The sequence below is a fragment of the Meriones unguiculatus genome, chromosome 2 (assembly GCF_030254825.1).
Source record: "Meriones unguiculatus strain TT.TT164.6M chromosome 2, Bangor_MerUng_6.1, whole genome shotgun sequence".
In the NCBI taxonomy this organism is placed as follows: Eukaryota; Metazoa; Chordata; class Mammalia; order Rodentia; family Muridae; genus Meriones; species Meriones unguiculatus.
The window spans coordinates 52,364,638-52,389,575 of NC_083350.1; the positions used below are offsets into that span (position 1 = coordinate 52,364,638).

A 24,938-nucleotide genomic window follows, 5' to 3' on the forward strand; every position below is an offset into this window, starting at 1 on the left:
TAATCCCAGCACTTGGGGAGGCAGAGGCAGGTAGATCTCTGTGAGTTTGAGGCCAGCCTGGTCTACAAAGTTCAGGACAGCCTTGGCTACACAGAGAAACCCTGTCTTGAGAAAAAAAAAAAAAAAAAGGTTAGTTGCCCATAGATGGTTGTATTCTGTCCTCCCAGTTTGTTTCCATTGGTTAATATGTTTATCCTATATTGGTCCTTTATTTTTTATTGATCTTTGTAGTAAATTTTGAAATAGAGACTTGTAAATTCTTCAGCTTTTGTCTCCTATTTTGTTCTTTTTCAGGATTGTATTTAGGGTCTTTTAAAATTCCATGTGAATTTTACGATTTTTTTTTTCTGTGAAAAAAATGCCACTGGGAATTTGAGAGGAATTTTGTTGAATCTGTGCATTGCTTTGTGTGGAACTGTCATTTTGACAGTGTTGAATCTTTTAATCCACCCCAAGATGTCTTCCTGTTTATTTAGGTCTTCTTAATTTCATTAGCAGTGTTTTACAGTTTTTAGTTTGTAGTCTTTCACCTTTTTTGTTAATTAATTTCTGAGTATTTTATTCTTTTTGGTAATATTTTAAGTGACCTTGCTTTCATCCCTTTCAGTAGTTTGTTTTTGAATTATGTATTCCTGTCAGTGTCTTTGTGGGTCAGTGAGCTCAGGTGCTCTTGGAGGTCAGTGCTCTTGGAGTGCTGGAGTTCCAGGCAGTGGTGAGCTGCCTAATGTGGGTGCTGGCGAGCGCACGAGGGTCCTCTGTAAGAGCAGTGTGTGCTCTTACCCACTTCGCAGTGAGCCATCTCCAGCTTCATTCTCCACTTTCATTCCTTTTTGATTAGTTCACCGCTGGTGTATAAAAATACAACTATTATTTTTCCCTTCATTTATGAACTCTAGCAGAATCTTTGGTTGATTTTTCTAGGTTTTTTTTTTAATTTTAATTTTTAAACATATAGGACCATGCTGTGTTCACATGGAGATAATTTACCCTCTTCTTTTCTGTTATAGACACCTTTCCCCTAATTGCACTGGCTGTTACTGTGCTTTTTTAGAAGTGCTCAAAGCAGTTTTCTTGTGCCTGATTTTAGTTGAAGGACTTCCGTCTTTATCAAGGAATATTGCATTAGCCATAGGTTTTTCATATGTGTTCCTTGTTATATGGTGAAATTCTATTTTGGTTTACTTTGTTTAGTTACTGTGAAAGAGTATTGGATTTTGTTAAATGCTTTTCCTCTATCAGTTGAGATGATCATGTGCTTCCCACTTTGGTCAAACTTCTTAGGACAAATATGATTTGATCATGTTGTATAAGCCTTGTAGTATGCTGTTAAACATGGTTTACTCATGTTATGTTCAGTATTTTTACATATGTATGCCTATGGGGGACATGTAATTTTCTTGTAGTGTCTCTGTCTGACACTAATAGCAAGGTTAGGCTGATCTCATAGAATGAATACGGAAGTGTTCTCATGCTTTTGGAAGAGTTTGAGAAGGATTTGAGTATTGCTACCTTTTATATAAACCATTCTTTGTCCCTCCCCGCACATGTAATACAAACTCACTGGCCCATGAGTTTCCCAGGATTTACCTGTTTTCTTGTGTAGTTAACATTTCAGGATAAAAGATTCCATTGAGCATAGCTTTCTGTAAATTTAGGTGTATATGTGATCATGGATGTGGCCACACATATTTTGTTTAAACTAGTAATTCATATCTATCTATCTATCTATCTATCTATCTATCTATCTATCTATCTATCTATCTATCTATAATAGCTCTGCTTCTTTCACTCAGTATTTTGAGAGGGGATGCATTTGAGACAGGTCTCACTGTGTAGCTCTAGCTGGCCTTGGACTTCAGCGATCCTTCTACTTCTGTCTCTTCAGTAGTATTTTATGTACTTATTTTCAATGATCTCAATAGATGTTTTTTTTTAATTAATTTTTGTGTGTATAGGTGTTTTGCCTGCATGTATGTCTGTGTACCACATGTGTGCCACTGCCAATGGATGCCAGAAGGTGTTAGATCCACTAGGACAAGAATTATAGACAGTTGTGGGCTGCCATGTGAGTACTTGGAGTTGAATTCAGGTCCTCTGGAAGAGCAGCCAGTACTCTAACTGCTGAGCCATCTCTCCACTCCCCTAAACAAAATTTCAAATGGCTAATCATTTGCTAGTCTATGATTTTTTAAAAAAACATTTTTGCTTTTTCTCAATTAATGGATTTTTTTTTGAGTGCTAGTTAGTGTTGTACCTTGAAGATATAAAGAATAGGTTAGGTAGACAATTATCCCTAACCCTTGTGGATTTGTCACTGAGATGGGTTTCACTTGTGACAAACCTGTGGAATAGACCTTGACTACCCAAAAGGACCCAGATGTTCTAGTTTCTGTTGTTAGGCTAAAATACTTTGGCTAAAAGCAAATTAGGGGAGAAAAGGGTTTTATCTTACACTTTTGGTCACAGTCTGTCACTGAAGGGAGCCAGGTGAAGAACCGTGAAAGCAAGGCTGCTTGTTATCCCACACAGCGTTTCCTCTGGTCCAGGAACTGTCACTGTCAGGGCAGTACAGCAGAAACTATGGAAAGATGCTGCCTGCTGCCTTGTTCTCTGGCGTACTTGTCCACCTTCCCCATAGAGCCCAAGAATCCCTGCACAGGGAATGGTTCTGCCCATGGTGGCTTTCCCACATAAGTTAACAATCAAGACAATAACAGACACGCCCATAAAGTACCTGATACAAGATAGTTAACTCAGACCTTCTCCAAGTGATGCTAGGCTGTGCCAAGTTGACAGTTAGCGCTAACTACTAGACTGTAAGTAGGCTTCCTTCCTCCCCTCCCCTCCTGTCCCCTTCCCTCCCCTTCTTCCCTCCCTCCTCCTTTCTTTTGACAGGCTCTTGTGTTTCTGAGGCTGGCCTGGAAACTGGCTGTTTTTAAACTTGTGCTCTTCCTGCTTGCTGATTCTGCTGGGATTACAGTGTCACCGCCCTCCCCCCATTTTGGTCACTTTTAATGTTTCAAACTTTACATTAGCATATATTATACATAAATAATTGATCTTATGATATTTTCATGTATGCATATATTGTATTTTTATCATATTCACCCCATTAACCACCTTATCCTGTCTTTTTTTTTTAAATAGTCTTTACTAGAACTCAACATATGATCTCCTTTGACCTCAAACTTCCTCCTGTCTCAGTGTGCTAAGTGTGTGATTATAGGCTAGTAGCACTGTGTCCATCCTTGTCTTGTGAGATGCAAAGGAGACTTTGGCAAAATGGTGGCAGTTCTACTTATAATGACTATCTCAGCAAAGCCCAGGAAGGCTAGTTGGGAGCATGGCAAAGGTAGTTCTGAAATAGGGCTGTAGCAGCAGAGAGGACTGCCGTTTCCAAGGCAATACTCTGCTTAATATTTTTAGCATGTGGTCACGGCAGAACTAAATGTAGTTTCTGATCCCAAATTGGTAATAAATGTAGATATATTTAGAGTCAGAAACAATGCATTTAAAACTCCCTTCTCCTTAACTGTGTGCCAAGTGCTGAGTTTAGGTTTCTTTGTTTCTTGGCTGCCTACCCAGCCTCCCACCATCTTTTGGAGAAGGCCCCTAGATTTTCTCTGGGTGTTGGGTGGGATTGTTAAAACCGTGAGTTATGATTCTCCGAGTTATGTTGAGAGGCATCTGATTTTTTTTGTGTGTTTCTGCCCACATATGTAAATGTGTATGTTTTAAAATTCCTTCTCTCTTTCAAATTTTTAAGGATGTGGTATTATAAATAGCTGTGGGCTCTCAGGCACTTTAAAAATAAAATGTAACGTTTCAGTTACCTGAAGACAGTCAAAGCCAACATGGATAGTTGTAATTGTTTGGTGGCCTGTCTTCCCATATTGTCACAAACTGTTTTTGCTGTTTTGTTTTGTCTTGTTTGTGGGTGTCCTCTGTAAGTTGAACATCCTAGTTGTTGCCTATCTTACAGTTACAAAGTTACACTTGAGGTGGCTAAAGCAGTGCTTGTTTTCTCATGGTATTTCCCCAGGAAACTTTCTTTAAATAACTGTACTACCTGAGCCTCAGATGTGGAAAGCCATATTAGCTGTTGATTGTGAAGAGGATTGTAAACCTCTTGAGGTCAGTAATGACAACTGTGGTATAGTCTGTTCTGTAGAATGTTGTACAGTAGGCTTAGGATACTGAGGCTAATGCTGAGATTTATCTGTTGTGGGAATGTAGAGATTTGCTGCTCTTGCAGAGGACCCGGTTTCCAGCACCCACATGGCACTGACAACTATCTATAACTCCAGTTCCAGGTAGTCTGATGCCCTCTTCTGGTCTCTGAGGGCACTGAATGCAAGCCATGCATTTACATACATGCAAGTAAAACACTGATACACATAACAAATAAAGATAAATAAAAACATAAACTGTATCTATATGAATATGAGTGCTTATAACTTACACCAGCACAGAATAAGGTTTGGTTTGTTATTTAGAGCTATGAACTGGAAGTTTTGCCTTCCTCCAGAATCTTCTGGTCCCACTAAGAGATCCGGCTGTCCTCTGGAAGCCTAGAGGCATTAGGAGAAAGGAAAGATGAATTCTGATCCCTGCTCTGCTGTGGCTGCCCCCGAAATCTTTGATACTCTGTAGAAATAGAAGAGGAATACAGCAGGAATGTAGAGATAGCACTGAGTTGTCCAGAAGCTGGGCTCTGAAGCACCTTTGTGCTTTTGGTCAACTGGCACTGATTCAGAGGCAGTCAGTGTCACTTAGGCTTCAGTGTGTATACCCACCCATCGTGTGGTCCAGGTGTGTGGGTAACTTGTGGCTCAGGACTGGGCTCCAAGCAGGAACTAAACTGGGAAGCAGAGACAATCCTGGGTAGCATCAGAATGCTTACTACTTTGCTTTGCTCAAAATGTTCTCTAATAATAGAAATTTAACTATAAGCTTTTTAATTTTAATTTTGTTATGAAAAGGTCATACTATGTAGTCTTAGCCAACCTGGAACTTGCTATGTAGACCAGGCTGGCCTTGAACTCATGGAGATCTGCTGGGCTCTGCTTCCTGAGTGCTGGGATCAGAGGCTTGTACCACTATGCTCAACTCAGCTACAAGATTCTTTGAACCTTTTTGTCTCAGACACTGTTCTGTATGTTTTGTTGTCTCATTTAATCTCATAACCATGCTAATAAGTAGTTATTTTCAAGTTTCTTTAAGAAGATATTGAGACTTAACAACGTTAACCATCTAGCCCGAAGTCACTCAGCTAGTCCAGGGAACCTGAATCAATCCAGAGCCATTATATTGGAGTAGAGATGAGAGAGTAGAGTTTCTTGTAACTTTGTCATCATCAGCACAGCTGATCACTCTCAGGCAAAGCCAAGGAACTGTTAGAAAGGAGTGCCTTCCTGGCCCATTCCATGCTCAGAGCTTGTCTAGCAGAAGCATACTAACCAGGCTGAGGCTCTTCCCCTCATAGCGTGTGTGTGTGTGTGTGTGTGTGTGTGTGTGTGTGTGTGTGTGTTTGGCACAGTAACTTGGACATGATAGAAGTAGGTATAGCCACAAGAGGGCCCCAGTAGGCTCATTTAAATTTTTCTGTCATGACTTAAAATGTGAGTTTTTATTTATACTATTGCAGAACAAATAAAATGATGGGCCCAGTTTCTGTGGCTGATTTCACAGATCACTGGAGAGCCAGCATGGCCTATGGAAACAGCCCTGGTTCTGGGGCCAAACTGGCTTTAAATTTTCACTCTATTGCTCTCTGACTGCATGAACTCTGGCTAGTTACTTAACCTCTGAATTTTTGTCCCCTCGTGGGTAAAATGAGCAGCATATTAGACCCACCTCAGAGAGTTGTTGGGAAGAGTAAATGAGCTTAGCACTTTGCTCAGAACATAGACAGTGCTCTATAAATGTCGGATGTAGTTCTTATTTGACAATTCATTTTCCTCTGGGATGCTGAGTTATTACATTGGAATACCGGCAGGGGAAGGAGTGTGGCTGGTGTGTTTCTCTTCCACACCAATTGCTACAGTTGTAATCAGGACAACTAACAAAAAACAAACGATTCTGAGCAGGCTAGGATATGACTGAGGGCTCAGAGTAAGTAAAATCATGTCTGACTTGAGTTTTTCCTTGGAGAATTTGCCTTCCTACCCCATTTTTCTCTGATGGGTGACTGTTCCCCTCCTGGGAATGTGTTAATTGGGACATAACTATATATTATCATAGTAACCTGTTTCATGGCATTGGAGAATCCCTCTATGATACCTTTAGAGTGTGTCTTTTGTTTTGGTTGCTTTGTTTTTTATACTGAGACTCCAGTGGAATGTTGAAAATCTCTAAACTCTAAAGTGTTCTGCCTCGTGCCTCCATTTTCTTTTAAACGTGTGACTCCTCTTTGAGCGGCCCTCTCGCTGCCTTATTGCCAAATCCTTATCAACTCCTCCTTATTTGGATTGATCTCTTGGCATTGCTGTCTACCCCTTGAATTTTTTTTTTTTTTGTAATTCTCTCTTTTCAAAAATACTTATTTTTATTATTTTTAATCGTGTATGTATGTTTCTTTGCATGTGAATATGAACATGTGGGTTCAGCTGCCCACAGAGGCCAGAGGGGTCAGAGCTCCTGGAGCTGGAGTTACAGACATTTCCAAGCTGCCTGACATAGGTATAGGAACTGAGCTCATGGCCTCCGGGGAGACAAGTACTCTTACCTGTTGAGCCATCTTTCCAGCTTCTTCTCTTGCTTTCTTTTTAAAAAAATATTTTAATTTATTGTTTGACAATTTTTCCCAGCACTTAAGAGGCAGAGACAAGTGGATCTCGGAGTTTGAGTCCAGCCTGGTCTACAGAGCAAGATCCAGGACAACCAGGGCTACACAGAGAAACCCTGTCTGGAAAAGAAAGCAAACAAAGGACAACTTTATAATGTATATAATGTATTTTGATTATACATCCCTCTTACTCATTCTTATCCCCTTTCTGTTTTCTTTGATTCCTTTTCTTCCCAGCAAGTTTTTCTCCTACTTTTATGTCACTTGTTTGTTTATTATGACTCAGCTTAATTACAGTTGCTTGTAAGAGTATGTAGATTTTGGCTTATTTACTAGAACATAGGTAACTTAACTAGTGGCTATATGACGAAGGAAAAATATCTTCTGCAGTACCATCAGTATTGCCAGTAGCTCTCTAGCTAGGGTGGGGCCTCGTGAGCCTCTCTCCCATCCATGTTGGAGCTCACTGGCTTAGTCTTATGCAGGTCTTACGCAGGGAACCACAGTGGCTGTGAGCTCCTGAGTGCAGTGGCCACGTCTCACGTTTAAAAGAGAGTTTCTCAGCACTCCTTGCCCATCTTCTGCCTCTTTTCTGCCTCATCTCTGGTGAGACTTTCTGAGTCATAGGAGAAGTGGGAGGAGGGAGGGGGGAGTGAGAGAGAGGGAAAGAGAGGAGAGGAAGAGAGAGAGGAGAGGGAAAGGGGAGGGAGAGAGAGAGAGAGAGAGAGAGAGAGAGAGAGAGATTGCTTGATTCCATTTAGGGAATTAGCATTCAAGAGTACTCAGTGGTCAGTTTTTCTTGGCTCTTTGACCCATATGAGTGCGTTAACTACTGCCTACTGCAGATAGTTTCTCTGGTCAAAGCTGAGACCAGCACTAATCTATGGAAGTAAATATATATAAAGGCAGTTTGCTAGCAGATCCATTTTGCAAAACAACAGCAGTAGATTCCCCTCTAGGGCCTATGACCTCTTTAGTCATGAACTTTTGACCAGATTTATAGTACTAGTTAGGAATTCCCTCCTGAGGAGTGAGCCTCAAGTCCAGTCAGAAAGCCGTTGATTACTACCCCCATATAGGCATGTCACTGTTGCCCCAGGGTTATATCTTGCCCTACAAGCTGGTTTTGTAGCACTCAGGTTCATTCCACTGTTGGATAAGGTGATTGATGATGATTCTTTTCCAGAGCACCTTCCAGCAGTCTAAAAGCTAGCCAGCATGAAGGAAATTGTCAGGTCAGTTCCAGCTTGGTTTCTTTATGTCCTCCAACCAATGTGTGATGCCTGCAGCATGAGGGTCTTACTGTCTTATTTTGGTGTGTAACCAAGATCAATAACATTAACCTATATTGTTTTGGGTACCTCTGGGGCCTCTCTGACATGGGAAGGTACCTCATAGTTGGCACTGGGATTTTCATTTAATAACTCATGGCTTCTAGGAGCAGCACTATTCATCCATGCTATGGTCTCTTGGACTGTGTAATTCTACATACTAATCTTACTGATGCTCTTCTGGTTTCTCAGCCTGATGCCTTCCTTTTCCTAAACTGCAGTGGGCACTGAAGACTATTTTTGCTCTGCTATCCTTTGCACTTTGTCTCCATGAGTCAGTGACTCTGCTTTTGTTGTTTTGGTTTTCATTCCTGTTCTAATGGTACCCAAATCCTTGCCCTACCCATTTTTCCTTTCTTTTTATTTTCAACAGGCATGATGTTACCAGAACCTTCATGGATCTGCTGCTATGCTCTGTGCCTGGTTAAGTGGCTGCCTTGTCATATGGATTTTAGCAATCCAAATGAAAACTGAGCCTTAGCTTCCAGCATTCAGATTCTTTGAAGGCTGTGGCCAATCTGGAGAGGGACAGGCAGGGCTTTCTTTTATTCAGTCACTTTACTTGTCTCTTGATTGCTCTTAGATAGAGCCATTATCTTTTGTCTCTGAAACTGTAATTTTCTGATAATCTACTTAAGATACTTTCTTGAAAATATGTACTTCATCCTGCTGGAGTGGGCATGAGGTAGGTCATGTTCTTCCACCTCCTGGAGTACAAAGGATTGAGAAGAGTCAAGAATGTGCCTTCACTGCCCTTTCATTTTGTATTGTTTCGCCCTCCTTCCAGGCTCTGGTTCCAGTTGGGCCCATCGAGCTCTCTTGGCTTCTCATGTTCTCTGGCAGAACCGGAATCTGCCCTGTGCTGCTGTTGGAAAGGCCTCTTGGGCTGTCTCTTCAGAACTTCAAGAGTGGCCTCTGACAAGGAAACTTCTGTCTTCTAACAGTCTGTCTTCACTTTTGCTCTTGGCTGCCTTGGATTTAAGAGGAGTCCCTACTCGCTTCATTCTAGGAATGGCTTTTCCACTTGGGGCAAATATAGTACCTGCTGTACAGATGGCCGGCTCTGAGTGCAATCTGGCCGGCAAGGGGGTGAACTGCAGCAGTCAGCCATATTGCCTTTGATATCCACAGACTCTGTGTTCTGTTCTTTCTTCGCTTTCAGCTTAGTTTGTATATTAGGGAAAAGCCCAGTTGACCATTCCAAATCTATTTTTCTTGTCTTTCAAGTTGTTCTTTAACACTCCACTTCTTTTCTTAAGCCTTTGTACATAGCCCTTCCATGTCAGGGCTGTCCTTTCAGTATCCTCTTGCATTTTCATATTTGTCTGCTTAATTTATGAGGCTAGCTTCTGTTTGTGGAGAGGTGAGTGACTGAGTGTGTGTTTGTATGGCCCATAAATAGTAATGAATGTGTCTGTGGGAAGAGCTCATACTCTAACCTTCAGTTTGCAAAGCACGGCATGGTTTCACAGCTGTTCCTGCAGCTGGCAGTTCTGTGTGCTTGGGCCTGGCTCTTGAGATGCTAGTATGCCGAGAAAGCTCAGAGCGGGCCATATTCAGGTGTGGGGGTTTTCATTAACATGTATTGTCTTTCCCTCCTAGGAGCAGATATGCAACAAAAGCCATGGGTTAGCTGGAGACTTTGTGGAGCTTGGAAGGGGTGTGGGCTCTAGAATGTGCTTCCTGGGTTCATGGTTGGCTGTGGTGTCAGGGACCACATGAGAGTCTTACCATCTCGTTTTGGTGTGTAACCAGGAGCAATAGCATTAGCCTATATTGTTTTGGGTACCTCTCGGGCCTCCCTGACATCCTGTTCCAGTGACTGAGGATAATTAAGTATCCAGTGCTATACTAAACACTTCTTATTCATTGCTCATTTAATTCTTCTGTCCATTCTTTGAAATTAAAACTCTTATTGTGCCCATTTTATAGATAAAAAAGTAAAGCTTAGCAATTTTTAATTTTTATTACATTTATTTATTTTGTATGTGTGTGGGTGCATGTATGGCACAGCATGTAGGTGGAGATGAGAGGACAAATTGTGGAAATCTTTTCCTTCTGCCACATGGGTCCTTGGGATTGAACTCTGATCATCAGGCTTGTTGGCAAGTGCCTTTACCCACTGAGCCCTTCTGCTAGCTTTCCAAGATGGTGTTTGAGATTCCGTAGCTAGGAATCTTTCAGTTGTTAAGTTAATCAAATGATGTGGGGCTAAATGTTGCTTATTATTTGCCCTATAATTATTTGAGTGGTTTTATTTAATCCACTCTCACAACTAATAAGACACAAACAACTGTTAAATGTCATAATTGCCTTATTTACCTTGGGCTGGGCAGATATGTTACCTATGCTGTCTCAGTAACCTCACCATCCACCCCCTAGCCCCATCCAATGCCATCTGACTTAACAATTCTTATTGGCTACCTTTCATCCATAGTCTTATGCTTGTATTCTTATCTGGGCCTTTCCACGCCATTATTGGAGTTCTTTCTTCCAGGCCCACGTGGTTCCTTCTCCATGCTAACCCATTGTGGCATCCTCCTTCCCCCTCTCTTCCTGTCCTTCTGTCTGTTTCCTGTGATTCTCCTGTTCCCCAAAGCCAGAAGAACCTAGCCAAACCTACCCCATTCTGCCCTGCCCAGGTTTTAGGCCTTTTAATCAACCAGTCAGGTATAAGGTCTTAGGCAGGTTTATACAACAAGGATAGGTGTGACCAGGCAGTCTCCAGATCTTGAGGGCCAGTAAGTGGCATCAAAATAGAAGCATCAGACCAACCCCCAGCAGTCAGCATTGATCTTTTTAACGCTGTCTGATTTTAAGTCACTGTGCTGTGCCTTCTCCCCAGTCTTTTTTGTCTCTTTACTCTAGTTTCCTTCTTATAAATGAAATGTGAAATTCTTGCCCTTTCAGTTCTAGAAGAGGGAGGAAAACAATATGTTTGCGTATGCTATGGGCAGGGCCAAGCTCCAGGGACACTAAGGGGCTGCTGGTACAGCTTGCCTTATACTCGACACTTACGTTTCAGGTTCTCTTGTTCACAGGGCTCCGTTCCCATGACTGGGGTCAGCTACTCTCTGTTTGGGTCAGCCAGCTGTGTCAGAGCCTGCCTGGGATCCAGAAGTCACCTGTCTCTCCCTTCACTGGTTTCTGGGTGTCTTCTTTCCATTTTTTTGTTTCCTTTTCTTAGAAAAGCCTAAAGTTACTATAGGTTGTCTTGTTTACACTGGTCCCAGACCTCTCCCCAGTCTGTCTGAATGGAGTAGAGGACAAAGCAGCATGAAGTACCAGGGAGGTGGCATCTCCTCAGCCATACCCCGAGTACCTGTTCTGGGCGACAGTAAACTGACCATACAGATTGCGGAAAGCACCTGGCCTCTGCTTAAGTAGAGGAACCGCCTACAAATGGCCAGATTTGATAGGAGAACTGCCATCTCAGGTACCTTATTATTTCCCTGTCTCAGAGCCCAAGGGTACTGAGGAAAGAGTCACTGAAATAGTTTCTCCTTTTCTGGACTGAGTGGTGCTTCAAGTTGGATGAAGGCCATAAAAATAAAGTTTGCTGATGAAGGCCTGTGAAGGCCAAGCCTGGTGGGATGGGTTGTTCACCCTGCATGGCCTGGGCTTGTGGGTGGCAGGTGCTCTGGGAGAGCACTCTGCTTAGGCCTAGTGGGATGCCATGACTTTAGCTTCATGTTCTAGTTTTATTTTGTGGTCTCAGCTGCCTGAGTCCCTGCTTGTGGCTTGAGGATTGTCCTGTCAAAATGCAGCTATGTACTGCTTCTGCTTTGCTTTCTCCCTCTCCGTTGGCTTCAGCCATAGCTCAGGGCAAGCTTTGCCTGCATTCTCTCTACCAAAACCAAGTGTCCTGGCTGTAGGCCAGGCCTTAAAGACAGACATTTGCTTGCTACATGCTGCAGAGTTTGTGCTTGTTTTCTGGATATCCCTGCAAAGCCTGGAAAACTTATTCCTTTGACCTAACCTCACTTCACCTAGATCTCTCCTCAGTCTTCCCAGCGGCCCACTCCTAACTCCATGCTACTCTTTTGCAGAAAAACAAATGGAAGCAATAAATAGGTCAGTATGTGGTCTTTGTGGTCCTTGAGGGGAGATGAAGGATCCATTTTCAATTGATCTGTAACCCTTTGTATTGGCAGAAAATGTTCCTGCTGGCATGAGTGTGTAGAGGATGGAGGTGATACAGGAGCCCTGTGGGAGCTGCCGTTTCTCTGCCCTCTATTCCCCTTCCTGCTCTAGGAGCCAAGGAAGCTGTTGTGTGTGCATCAGCTGTCCCTGACCTACTGTTCCTCAGTCTCTTCTGGGCCTCTTGTTCATTTGTCATTTTACCCTTGACTTCTTCCTTGTCATTTGTCTTTCCCATTGCCAGTTCCTTGTTTGCCCCTGGCTGTAGGAAGTGAGCTTGTGACTGCATGTGCATGTGCATTGCCACACAAGGAAGGGGTGGCTTAGTGTGCTGTCTCTTCTTTCCTCCTCTCCATTCTCTTCTCTTAAGATAGCATCTCGGTCTGTGGGCCAGCAGCCCGGCCTGGAGCTTGCAGTGATTTCCTTGACTGAGCCTTCTAAAGGCTTAGATTGCAGATGTGAGCCACTGTGCCTGATTATTTTCTTTTGTTTTATATTTTGATAATGTTAGGTTCCTCACATTATCCTGCCTCCCATTTGGGAGTTGTAGAGCTGTGTCCTCTTGAGACCCATCTCCCTGGGTCTCCCTAGTTTCTCTTAATGTGACAGCCCCTTTCCATCCTGGACATGGACGAGCACCTGCTCAGAACAGTGCAGTTGCTGTGAACTTACCTCCATCTCTCAGGGTGATTGGTGCTCCCAGGAAGCCAAAATGCTGGAAGGAACTTGTGTGACACTCAGCAGTTCCATTTTGTGATAAAAAAATAAAAATGGAGAGGGAGACTGGCAGAAAGCAAAAGCTGTTGCTGCTGGGTGAATGTAGCAGCTATTTTTAGTCCTAAGCCGTTGCTTTTCCGTTTGGCTGTGCTTTTTTAGCACAGTGCTGGTCCAGCAGGGCTGTTTTCTTTCAGGGCTGCAGATGTCCTTAGGGAAGGTTTCTGTCTGCCCCTGGGAAGACATGGGCTGGTCAAAGGGCAATAACTTCTGAGAGTACATCCATCTTGCTTCAGTAATGTCACAAATCCAGCAAATTAGAGCAGAGTAGAGAGTGGCAGGGGTAGGAGAGAGAAATGTAAACACCACATTCTTCTTGTATACAGAAATCCTTTTCTGTAACTGATTGAGTTACACCACTACCGAATAAAGTGCTGAGTGAGTTGCATCAGCTCACTATGTGTTGGTGGGCACCTGAGTTAGGTCTACTTGTTGAGAACTGTGAATAGTGTCTCTGAATACAGATGTACAAGTAGCTGCTTGAATTCCTGCTTCTTAGTTTCTTTAGGTGTATTCATAGGAGCAAAATTGCTGTATAACAATTTTATTTGCAGCTTTTTAAAAGATATCATCTATAGCTTTTTTTTGTTTAATGTAGTCCAGGATGGCATTAAATTCTTGATTCTTCTACTGGCTTGAATGTACAGTTTTTGTTTGTTTCTTTTGTTTTAGGTGTATTTTTAACCCCAATGTGTCAGTGTGTGAGTATCTCGCATGAGTGTGAGTGCTGCAGAGCACAGAGGGCAGGGCATCAGTTCCTTGGAGTTACGGGTGATTATTAGCTACCTGGCCTGGGTACTAGGAATTACAGAAAATTCCATGAGCTTTTGATAGCAGTTGCATTGACTTTGTGTGTCATTTTAGTTAGGATTGTCATTTCAATGATATTTTCTCCAGTCCATGAATATAGGATAGCGTTTTTGCCCTTATGTTTTAAAATTGTTAGCGTCTGCTAATACTTACACTATGATTTGTTTGGTTGTTAAAAAAAAGTAGTGTAGAAGACTTTTCTGGCTTGGACAGGTTGAGCCTTGCTAGGTTGGAGGATGTTTGCTGACGCTTTCTGTAATCAGCTATGATAGTGGGCGTGGCTAAAAGATGTCATAGGTATTCATGTGGGCTTGTTCCTATCTCTGTTCACAGACAGCTCAGGTGGTTAATTTCTTTCTTTCCACCATAGCCGGTAGCACTTTCCACAAGCCCAGATACTGTCAATGAGGAAGGAAGGGCCAGGGCTGTTAAAGCAAACACATTTCTAATCAGGGCATATCGTTGAGAGCTGCAGAGATTTATCTAGCAGTAGTAGAAGGCCTATTACACTTCTGTGCAGGAACTGGCTGACATTCGTGGAGTAGGCACTGTGATGGATCGTGATGGTGGGGAACCAGGCACTGACCTTCTGTCTCTGTGCTTGTACCCTCAGGTCCTGGGTATAGTTCTTCATTACCTGCCTTCAGCTAGAATGGCTCCTCGAGGAATACTACTAGGGCTGCTGTTGACTTCCTGTTTCACTCTCTGCCTCAGTTGTCAGAACTCGGTAAGTGTCTACCTGCTGATGGGAGCTGGCAGGAGGAGGCCTGAGACAGCCCCCTTGTCCCCAAGACCACTGTGGGGTGGGCCAGACTTGGAGTTTTCTGTTTTATGGGACTATGCTCTTTTTCTAATTTCTGGTTCCTTTAATCCATGTTTAAAAGTCATGGCAGTTTCCCTTTGGGGGCACAATGGTGATAGCAATGATGATAATAAAATAATAATAAGCTTTCACGCACCAAGCATTGAATTAAATGTTTTATATGTATTCTTTTTAAAATGTATTTATTTATTTTATGTGCATTGATGTTTAGTCTGCATGTAAATCTGTGTGAGGATGTCAGATCTTGGAGCCACAGACAGCTGTGAGCTGCATGTGGGTGCTGGGAATTGAACCCAGGTCCTCTGGAAGAGCAGCCAGTGCTCTCAGCTATTGAGACATCTCCTCAGCCTCCTTGTATGTGTTCTTACCTAACCATTCCAGCAGATCTTTAAAGCAGCAACTGTAATCTTACTCATTCTGAAAAGGAAGAGAGACTGAGTGTCAGGGATTTAAGTACCTTTGACACAAGCTGTGTGAAGAAGACCTGGGGTCAGCTGAGGCGGGTTGTGGGGGTAGTCAGGATTAACCTGAGATGGCAAGGTAGAAGAGAATACCAGCCCCCAAATAGACTCTTCTTCTCTGCTTTCTTTGTCCTTGTATTTTCTCTTCTGTCCAGATCATCTACTTTTCTTGTATTTTCTGGGCCTGTCTTGGTTAACTTTGCCGTCATTGTTCAGAGCTGCACTGAACAATAGCAAATGCCCATAGAAGCCAGGCCTGGCGCTGAAGCGCCTGCAGGGCCTTTTCCCCTGGGTTGTCCTAGCAATAGGCTGCCTTTGACCAGCTCCCAGTATCTCCCCTTCTCTACAGCTTTCCCTCCCAGCCACATTTTCCAACTCCCCTCCCCCGCTAGGGCTCTCACTAAATTTTGGGTAAAGCTTTGGAACCAGAGTCCCTTGAAGTGCAAATGATAGTTGTGATGAATTTAATAACAATCCAGCTCAGCTAAGGTTCACCTCTGGCTCATGGCAAGCTTCCACCGTCTCTCTGAAGTCATTTGTTTTCTCTTCCTTCCCCTCCCTTTGTGGACTAGAAAATGTACAGTTAGGAGTCACGAATCCTTTTGAGCTTTTGATGTTCTCTGACTAAGATCCTGTTGGCCTTGTTCTGCAACCCCCTCTCCATGCACCTTTTTTTCTTTTCCTTTTCTTTATTTTTTCTTTTTCTTTTTTCTTTTCCTTTATTTTCAAAGTTCTTTCTTTCTCTCTCTCTCTCTCTCTCTCTCTCTCTCTCTCTCTCTCTCCCCCCCCCCCCTCTCTTTCTTGGCTTTTCAAGGACATTGAGAATGGAATCCCTGGATTCCTGGGGATAGGACTAGTTACAGCATAATTCTCTGGCATAGCTTAGTAATAAAAAACGCCCAGAAAAGCACCCAAGAGTCTTGAGGGATCAGAAATGTGTCCGCTTCTCAGCTTACAGCTCAGGAGGGTCCTGTGATCCCTGTTGAGCGCTAAAGCAGATGCACAATTAACAAAGCTGGTGAATTTACTTAAGGACTGCATCTTAGCAAGTCCCCTTTGGATAATAGTCTAACGAAACAGATGAGCTTTCAGAACCGTAATTATTCTGGCCCATTTATATTAGCTCTATTGAATCTAGTCTCAGAAAAATGTTAATACTGACTCTCATCAAGAGAAGCTGCTTTTATCTTTGTCTGTTCCTAAGCTGTGTCTGTTTGTCATAATCTCTCATCATGTGTTAAGAGCAGTAGGAGCTAAAGCATCTTTTCTCTCAAACCATAAGAGTGTTGCCCTGATGGCATTTAAAATCCAAACTGCACTAACCACCTTCCCGGTATTGTAAATGGAACTGGTGCTTCAGAGACTGGAATCCAGAGTTCTTGCTGACCTGGAATTGTCCTGTGTGGAGGTATTTGTGATGGTTGATACCTACCCAGGACAGGGTATCTGTGTTTCAGTATGACCAGGGGACATCTCTACCCAGTACCTGCTGTAGTACTCCCTGGTGGGATAGTTAATATTTGCTGTCACCTGATAGGCTGGAGAGTCTCCTACGAGACAGACATCTGACGTGTCTGTGAAAGAGTCTCTAGGTGGGTTAACTGAGGTGGGAAGACCCACTCTAGCTCTTGGTGACACCATTCTATGAGTTGGGGTCCTGAACTACATGGAAAGGAGAAAAAAACACTGCACAGTATTTATTCCTCCTTGCTTTCTGACTGAGGATGCAGGGAGACTGCCTTAAGCTCCTGCTGCATGCCTTCCGCCATGATGGACACTGACATCTGCTTCCCTATTTAAGACACTAGCCAAACTCACCCTTCCTTTCTTAAGTGGCTTTTATCAGGCATTTCGTTACTGAAACCAGAAGTGTTAAATTGGATGTCACATCTTAAGAGAGGTATAAAGGGCTGAAGGACTGTGGCTATGATGTACCTGTCTTCAAAAATGGTGGTGAGTGAGTGGGGCAGGCTGTGGAACTTAGACGAGCACAGCCTGTATTTTCTCTTTTATTGTCTAATTGACAATTTGACCATGTCTGATGTTTGTTTCCTCTATTGAGAGACTGGCTGCTATCTCCTTTTCAAAAATTTATTGAGACTAAATCTGATTATATAGATAAACACTTAGCATTGGCACTAGTACAATATGGCCAATAAATACCCAATGTTACTTTTAGGATGGCGAGCCAGCTCCAGCGGTTAATTTTTCAAATAGGGTTCTATATGTTACCCCAGAAGTCTTTTCATGTCATGGTATTGTTAACACAAAACCCACAGCTCTCATCTTAAAGGGAATAAGAGATAGCTTATTTGTGATTTGTTCTGAGTGGCCTTGGACTGGGAACATAGATTTATTTAGGTTACCCAAAATTACATGCTCCAACATGCAAGCAGTTTCACAAAGTTTTTACAGGTCATAAATGAAGACAAGTTTAAAATACATGGGTGTGTCTATCAGAGATGAAGTTACATTGAGATGGGTGAAGCTTTCTTATAGGCCCAAAATGCTATCTGATTATATTTTTAGCTTTTGGATTGATACAAGCGAATTTTCTGCTGAGTCAGTAGATTCTGAAAGGTTTTTATCTTTTGTCACAAGATGTTGGTTATGATGTTTGTGTGGGGGTGGTTGTGGGAAGCAAGACATCGCTATTCTGGAGGGCCAAAACTTAGCCCAAGAGAAGGTAATTAGCCTCTTGACCTGTGACATTCCAATCTCTCCACGGCACTGAAATTATAATCAGCCAATCAGTTCCTGTGGACACAGATTCCTTCTGGGAATTTTTGCTCACAGACAGATGCATCTTCTTTTTAGAACTTTTTGTTCACAGTGTTATTAGGATTTATTCATTCTCTTTGATCTTGAAGGTTTTATTTAGGTTTAAGACTATCCTACTCATCTACAAGCACCAGAAAGTGTGGTTTGTTAAGCTGTTTGTTAGCTAACACCTTTGCTGGGCGTTCTTGCTAGTCAGATGGGAGGATATTAATACTTGGAATGATGTGGTAAGGAGGAGAGTGTTGTGAGCAAGAATGGGAAGGAGAGCACAGGAACACAGGGCAAGGGCAACTTGCCTCTCATCTTTTGGTTTCTCTCTGAGTCAGGGTACTGTTTTGCTTTCTTCCCCACCTATGGAGTTGTGGTTTTCTCACCTGGCCCATGAACATCTTTGCTTGGGAAGAGGGATGTGCTGATTGTTAGGACATATTTTAAAATGCCACATACAACAGATCTGATAGAAAAGAGATTTATTGATAGAGGAGGAGAGAGAGAGAGAATGCCGCAGGAGAGAAACTGAGGCAGAGAGAGTACAAGAAAAGAGAGAGAGTGTATGTGGATGGGAGTGGCAAACTGGTTATATCTGAAGCACCTGGCCCAGGTGATGTCATAGGACACAGGTAGTGACATAGGACGTTGTTAGGACCCTAAAGGCCCCTAAGGGCAGGGCAGTTGAATTGCCTGCAAAATATAACATTCCTCCATTTTTGTTTAATTAAAAAAATGAGGAGCTAGGGAGTGGCGGCAAGGTGGGAATGAGAATGTTGGACTGCTTCTCATGCAAGGCAAGTTAAAGTCTATAAATGTAGGCTCATTGGAAGCGGCTCTTGGCTGCTTCCATTTGATCTTAGCCTAGCTGGTCTCATCAGGACTCGCTTCACTTCTTCCTCTGTGGCTTGCTAAGCTTGTTCCCCCCATCACCCACTCCTCAGGGGGAGGTAGGTGAGAGAGAGAGAGAAGCAAGAACACCCAAAATGTCCCAATTATATGGTGAGAGGAGGGGAAGCCTCTGCCCTGGAAAGCTCAGGGTAGAGGGTGTGGTTTGCCAGTCATCCCCAGCAGCAGATAGGGACTGAGGAATGCTGGGAGAACCTGGAGCTGTTTGTCCTGGGCCTGAAGCACACTGTTCCAGCCTTTTGACATAAGGCAGGCACAGAAGAAGGCACCAGGAAGCAATCCCAAGGCTAGGCAAGTACTCAACCACCAAACTACATCCCTAGACCACACAGAAAGACCACATATTCTTAAACATACTGAGGCTAAACAGTTACTTTCATGGTAGGGAACAGAGAAAGGTACTTGGGATGGAGAAATGATTGGTGGATACAGGTGCTGTTACAATACAGATACAAGCTCTGTAACACAGTAAAATAACTGTGTTTGACAACAGTTAACTGGACACTTCAAAATAGCTAGTGGAGAAGAATATGAATGTTCCTGGTATGAAGAAATGATAACTATCTAAGGTTGAAACAGGACATTTACCTAGCCTGGTCATTATACATTGTGCACATGTACTTATATCTCAAAAATGTGTATGATTACTGCATTGTTTGACAATAAAACACATCCAAAGAAAGAAACAACATGCTTTAAGCCCTAAGCAAGCCTAACACTTACAATAATCCTTTCTGCTCAACATGTTTTTTTAACATATTTCTTAATATCATCAGATTTTAAGATACCTCAAATTTTAGTTGAAAATGATACAAAATCAGTGTTCTTCTGCTCAGTCTGACAACTTTTATGAAAAGAAAACATTTAATTGAGGGCTTCCTTACAGTTTCAGACAGTTTGTCTGTTAATCATGGTGAGAGTGAACATGGTGCTGGAATAGTAGTTGAGAGCTACATTCTGATCTGCAGGCAGAGGGAGGGAGGGAGGGAGGGAAGGGGAGGAGAGAGAAGAGCCTGGGAAGGGCTTGGGAACCTTAAAGCCTGCCCCTAGTGATACACCGCCTCCAACAAGACCACACCCCTTAATGCTTCCCAAAGGATTCAACCAACTGGAGAGCAAGCATTCAAACATAAGAGCCTATGAGGCCATTCTCATTCTTAGCAGCACAATGGTGCCAAACATTTTTCACATACTCCTTAGCTGTGTCTAAGCTATATCTATCCAGGGCTTTGTGCACAGCAGGCAGGTACTCTATTACTGAGCTCTACCTTTAGTCCAATAATTCCACACACTCTTTCCCCTTTTATTTTCTTTCCTGTCCAGTACTGGGGATGAAACGTAGGGTCCTCATATATGCTAGCCAAGCATTCTACTATAGAGCAACATCCCAGTCCCATTTGCCCATTAAAATTTTTTTTCCTATTGATTTGTTTGGTCTTCTTACATATTCTTAGCCTTGGTGGCTAAGAATCTTGTAAATGTTTTTCTCTTACTCTTTATTATTATTATTATTGTTGTTGTTGCATGTATGATGTTGTTTGTAGGGACACATGTATAGAGTCAGACTATAACTTAGTTGGTCCTTTATATGGATTCTAAGGCTTGAACTCAGATCTTTAGGCTTTGTGCCACAAATACTTTAACCAACTTTCTGGCCCCCATTCTTGAAATTGTCTGTTCAGCTGAGAAGAAGATGCAATACCAGTGTTTGAGTTTTGTATTTTGGGATCATATAAAATACAAGAGCCCTTTGTTCAGACCAGTGTCCTCATATAGTTCCCCTCAAGTACTTGTTTTGTTTGTAGTTTCTTATTTTATTTTCCTTCTCCTCCTGCCCCTCTCCTCTTGTCTCTTTTCTTTTTTAAAGTTAGTATCCTGACTGTTTTTCAACTCTGTATGTAGCTGAGGATAACTTTGAACTTCTGATCTTCTTGCCTCTACCTCATTAGTGCTGGGGTTACAGGTGTATACTACCAGTTTATGTGGTGATAGGATTTAACCCATTCTAGACTCGTGCATTCTAGATAAGCACTTTTGTGTCACCTGAGATACATCCCAGCCCTCACCAGCTTTGTTGTTTTGCTCAGGATTGTGTTGACTGGGCTTTTTTGCTTTTTTTTTTTTTTTTTAGTTCCACACAATTTTGTTCTTTTGTTTTGTTTTTTGAGACAAGGTTTAGCCTTGGATATGCTGGAACTCACTCTGTAGACCAGGCTGGCCTCAAACTCACAGAGATCTGTCTGCCTCTGCCTCCTGTGCTGGGCTTGCAGGTGTGTCACCGCAGCCTACTAAGTTCCACACATTTTTTTTTTTTTTTGCAGTGAATTTCTCTCTCCATTTGTTTATTTTGTGTGTGAGTATATGTGTTGGAGCATGTGTGTTTCATGACATGTGGAAGTCAGAGGAAATTTTGCAGGAGTCAGTTTCCCCACCATGTGAGTCCTGGGGATTGAATTCATGTTCTAAGGCTTGGTGATGAGAGTGCTCACCTGCTGAGCTATCTAGCCAGCCCAAATTTTAGCAATGTTAAAAAAAATTATCAGGGGCTGGAGGATGGCTCAGAGGTTAAGAGCATTGGTTGCTCTTCCAGAGATCATGAGTTCAATTCCCAGCAACCACATGGTGGCTTACTGCCGTCTAAAATGAAATCTGGTGTTCTCTTCTGGCATGCAGGTGTACATGCAAACACACTTGTATACATAATAAATAAATAACTCTTAAAAATTATCTGTAAAGTCACATGAACTCTGTAGATCATTTTGGGTAGTGTGGACATTTTGACTTTATAAAATCTGATCTATGAGTATAAGATGACTTGACTTTCCATTTTCCTAGGAGGGGAGGTTCAATTTCTTTTATTGGTCTTTTATAATTTTATTGTAGAAACTCTTTACTTCCTTGGTTAAATTTAACCCCCCACTCTCCCCACTGTGTGTGTGTGTGTGTATGTGTGTGTGTGTGTTGGTGGTGGTGGTGGTGGTGGTGGTGGTGGTAGTGGTGGTGTGTGAATAGGATTTCTTGGCAGTTTTGTTGTTGATATATAAAAGAGCTATTTATTTTTTGTATATTGACTTTGTATCCTGTAACTTTATTGAATTTGCTTCTCAGTTCCTTGTATGTGTGCACGTGTAATGCTGTTAAATTTTCTTATGTAGGCAGTCATGTCATATGCAAATGGATAATATGACCTCTCTTTTGGTTTGATGTCCTTTAGTTCTTGCCTTGTTTCAGATTTGCAAGGAAACAGTTTTACTTTCTGTTGCAGCATGCTGTTATTAACTGTGGTTTACTGTACAGAAGTCTGTTTCTGCTAGACCTAATGTTTTTAGAGTTTTGAATCATAAGCACCACTGAGTATTACTAAATGCTTGTTCTGTATTTGTTGAGATGCTCATGTGGGTTTTGTCCTCAGTTTTGTTGTGTGATTAATTGTGTTTATTGACTTTTGTTTGTTGAGCCATGCCTGTACCTGTGGAATAAATCTTACTTGATAACCCCTCAAGGAAGTAATTCCTTTTCTTTCGCCATGGAATCTGGGGGTCTAACTCAGGTCTTCAGGCTTGTGGGGTAAATGCTTTTACTCGTTGATCAATTCCAACAGCCTTGTAGTTTTTATAATTATTTTTTGTTTTGTTTTTGATATCTTGTTGGTTTTGATTTGCCATCAGTTTTTTAGAACTTTTGCATTTATGTCATCACATATATTGTCCTCTAGTGTCATTGGGTTGTTGTGTTCTTGTTTAGGTTTAGCCCACCCCACCCCCCAAAGACCAGTTTTTTTTTTGTTTTTTTTTTTGTAGCCTTGGCTGTCCTGGACTTGCTTTGTAGACCAGGCTGTCCTCGAGTTACAGAGATCTGCCTGCCTCTGCCTCCCCAAATGCTGAGATTACAGGTGTGTGACACCACGCCTGGCTTTTGATCTAGTCTTGGTATTTAAAATGATGCTGACCTCATAGAAGGAGGTTAGAAAAATTCTGAACCAGTTAGTTCTTTGGAGATTGTTGGTTTTAGTTTGTTGAAGGTTTGGTAACCTGCGCTGTGGAGCCTTCTGATCCTACACTTTTCTTCTGTGGGGAGCTTTTAGTACTGATCTGATCTCATTACTTTTTATTGGACTTGTCAGGCTTTTTAGGTCATGATCAGCTTCATAGGTTGTGTGTCTATAAGTTGATCCATTTCTTGTGGACTTTTAGTTTTTAGTATTTAGTTGTGTATAATAGTACTTCTATTTCTGTAATATCTCTTGTAATATCTCCCTTTTAACCATTTTCTTTTTTCTTTTTTCATTATATTAATTATCTTTTCTATGCACAAATTACCTGACAGAAAAAAAGAAGAAAAGTGTGTTCTGAATGATGGTTCCAGGGGCTTTGGATCCATTATGACAGGGATGGGTGGCCTGGTGGAGTGACTCTGTGGTGACAGGAACATGCAGTGGAGGCTGTTGACATTGTGGTGGACCAGGAAGCAGACAGAGACAGATGGCAACCAGAGTCAGTAGTCCCTGGAGACCTTTTCCTAGCAACCTGTTTGGTTTAGTGAAACCTCGTAAAGTTCCTCAGCCTTCAGAATAGTACAATGAGCCAGGGAACAGATGTTCAAAACATGAGCTTGTGGAAAAAACTTTAGATCAAACCATAACATTTGTGATTAGTCTAACTAATGTTCTGTCAGTTTCGTTTATCAAGAAAGCCAACTCTCCAGAGCTGGGCATAGTGGCATGCTTCTGTATCTCAGGACTCGGAGGTGGAGGTGTTCAAATCCAGCCTTGGCTACTTGATGAGCTCACCACCAACTTGGGCTGCATGGGGTTAAGTCTCAAGGACCAACCAATAGAAAAACCAGCTACAACTCTTTTTGCTGATATTTTGCTTTTCTTTTTTTGCTAATATTTTGCTTTTCTTTTTCAGTCTGTATTTTATCTCTGCTTTGCTCTGCTCTCGTTTTCTCTCAAGTTTCCCCACCTATGGGTTTGTCTGATTGCACTGTTGAATTGTTTGAACTTTTTTTTTTAAATGTGAACAGCCATGCTATAAACCTCTCTCTTAGTATTGTATACTTTGTCACAAAGGCTTTAATGTGTCATGGTTTGATTTTCATTTGTTTTAAGAAGTTTTGTTATTTATTTAGTTTTTTGAGATAGGTTCTAGAGTAACCTTGAAATCACTGTGTAGTTGACTCTGACTTCCAAGTGATGGTTTACAGGTATTCATCATATACTTGATGCAAGAAAGTTTAACTAAAAAAAAAAAAAAATCACCATTGGCCTGTTGGCCATTTAAAAGAATATTAATTTTCTCCTATGTATTTGTATAATTTCTTCTTAAAATTTAATCACATTTATCTATTTATTGTATGTAGTGTGTGCTCACCATGATATGAGCCTGCAGTGACTGGTAAGAATCAGTTCTCTCTTTCTACCATGTGAGTACTGGGGATTGAGTATTAGTTGTCAGGCTTGGTGGCAAGTTGGTGCCCCTCCCCAAACAATTTCTAAAGTCCCTCTTGTTGATTTCTAGTTTTATTCAATTGTGAGGAGAAAAAATATAGGTTATTTCAGGTTAGTTTTATTTTCTTTTTTTAAACTTGTCACCTAGCATTTTATCTATCCTGAATAAAATTCCATGTTCTGAGAAGAAAAATGAATGTCTTGAAGCTGTTAGATGAAGTGTCCTGTAATTGTCTGTTAATCTGTTTGGGCCACAGTATAATTCAACTCAATAAAGAGTTGAACCAGTGGTTGTTTTTTTTTTTTTTTTAATTTTTTTTATTGATTACCTATTATCTCTCCTTTGGCAAAAGTGGGTGTTAAGGTCCCATGATTATGTATTAGAGCCTGATTTGTACAATTGGATATTCCAGCATTGGGTGTATATACACTTATAACTGCTAGTGCATCTTGCTGAATTGGTTTATTTATTATTATGTGGTTACCTTATTTGTGTTTTAAAGTGTTTGGTTTATTTTATCTGATACCTGTGTGGCTACTGTTGCTCATTTTTTTCTGCTTGCATGATATTTTCCATCCATCTTTTCACTTTCAGTCTATGACCACTTTAGTGATGGAATGAATTTCTTGTAGGCAGCGTATCATTGGTTCTTATTTTCAACTCCATCGACCTGTTAACCAATTT

At 41.8% G+C, this 24,938-nt stretch overlaps 1 protein-coding gene across 2 annotated transcripts in view; it reads left to right on the forward strand.

The window, feature by feature from the left end:
* Sil1 (SIL1 nucleotide exchange factor) overlaps positions 1–24,938 on the forward strand; it is a 223,131-nt gene that overhangs the window by 44,126 nt on the left and 154,067 nt on the right. For both annotated transcript variants that reach the window (XM_060377458.1, XM_060377457.1), the window contains exons 2-3: positions 4,043–4,134; positions 14,456–14,569. In XM_060377458.1, the coding sequence (XP_060233441.1) occupies positions 4,081–4,134; positions 14,456–14,569 (168 nt within the window). In that variant the 5' untranslated portion in view covers positions 4,043–4,080. The remainder of the gene's footprint in view (positions 1–4,042; positions 4,135–14,455; positions 14,570–24,938) is intronic.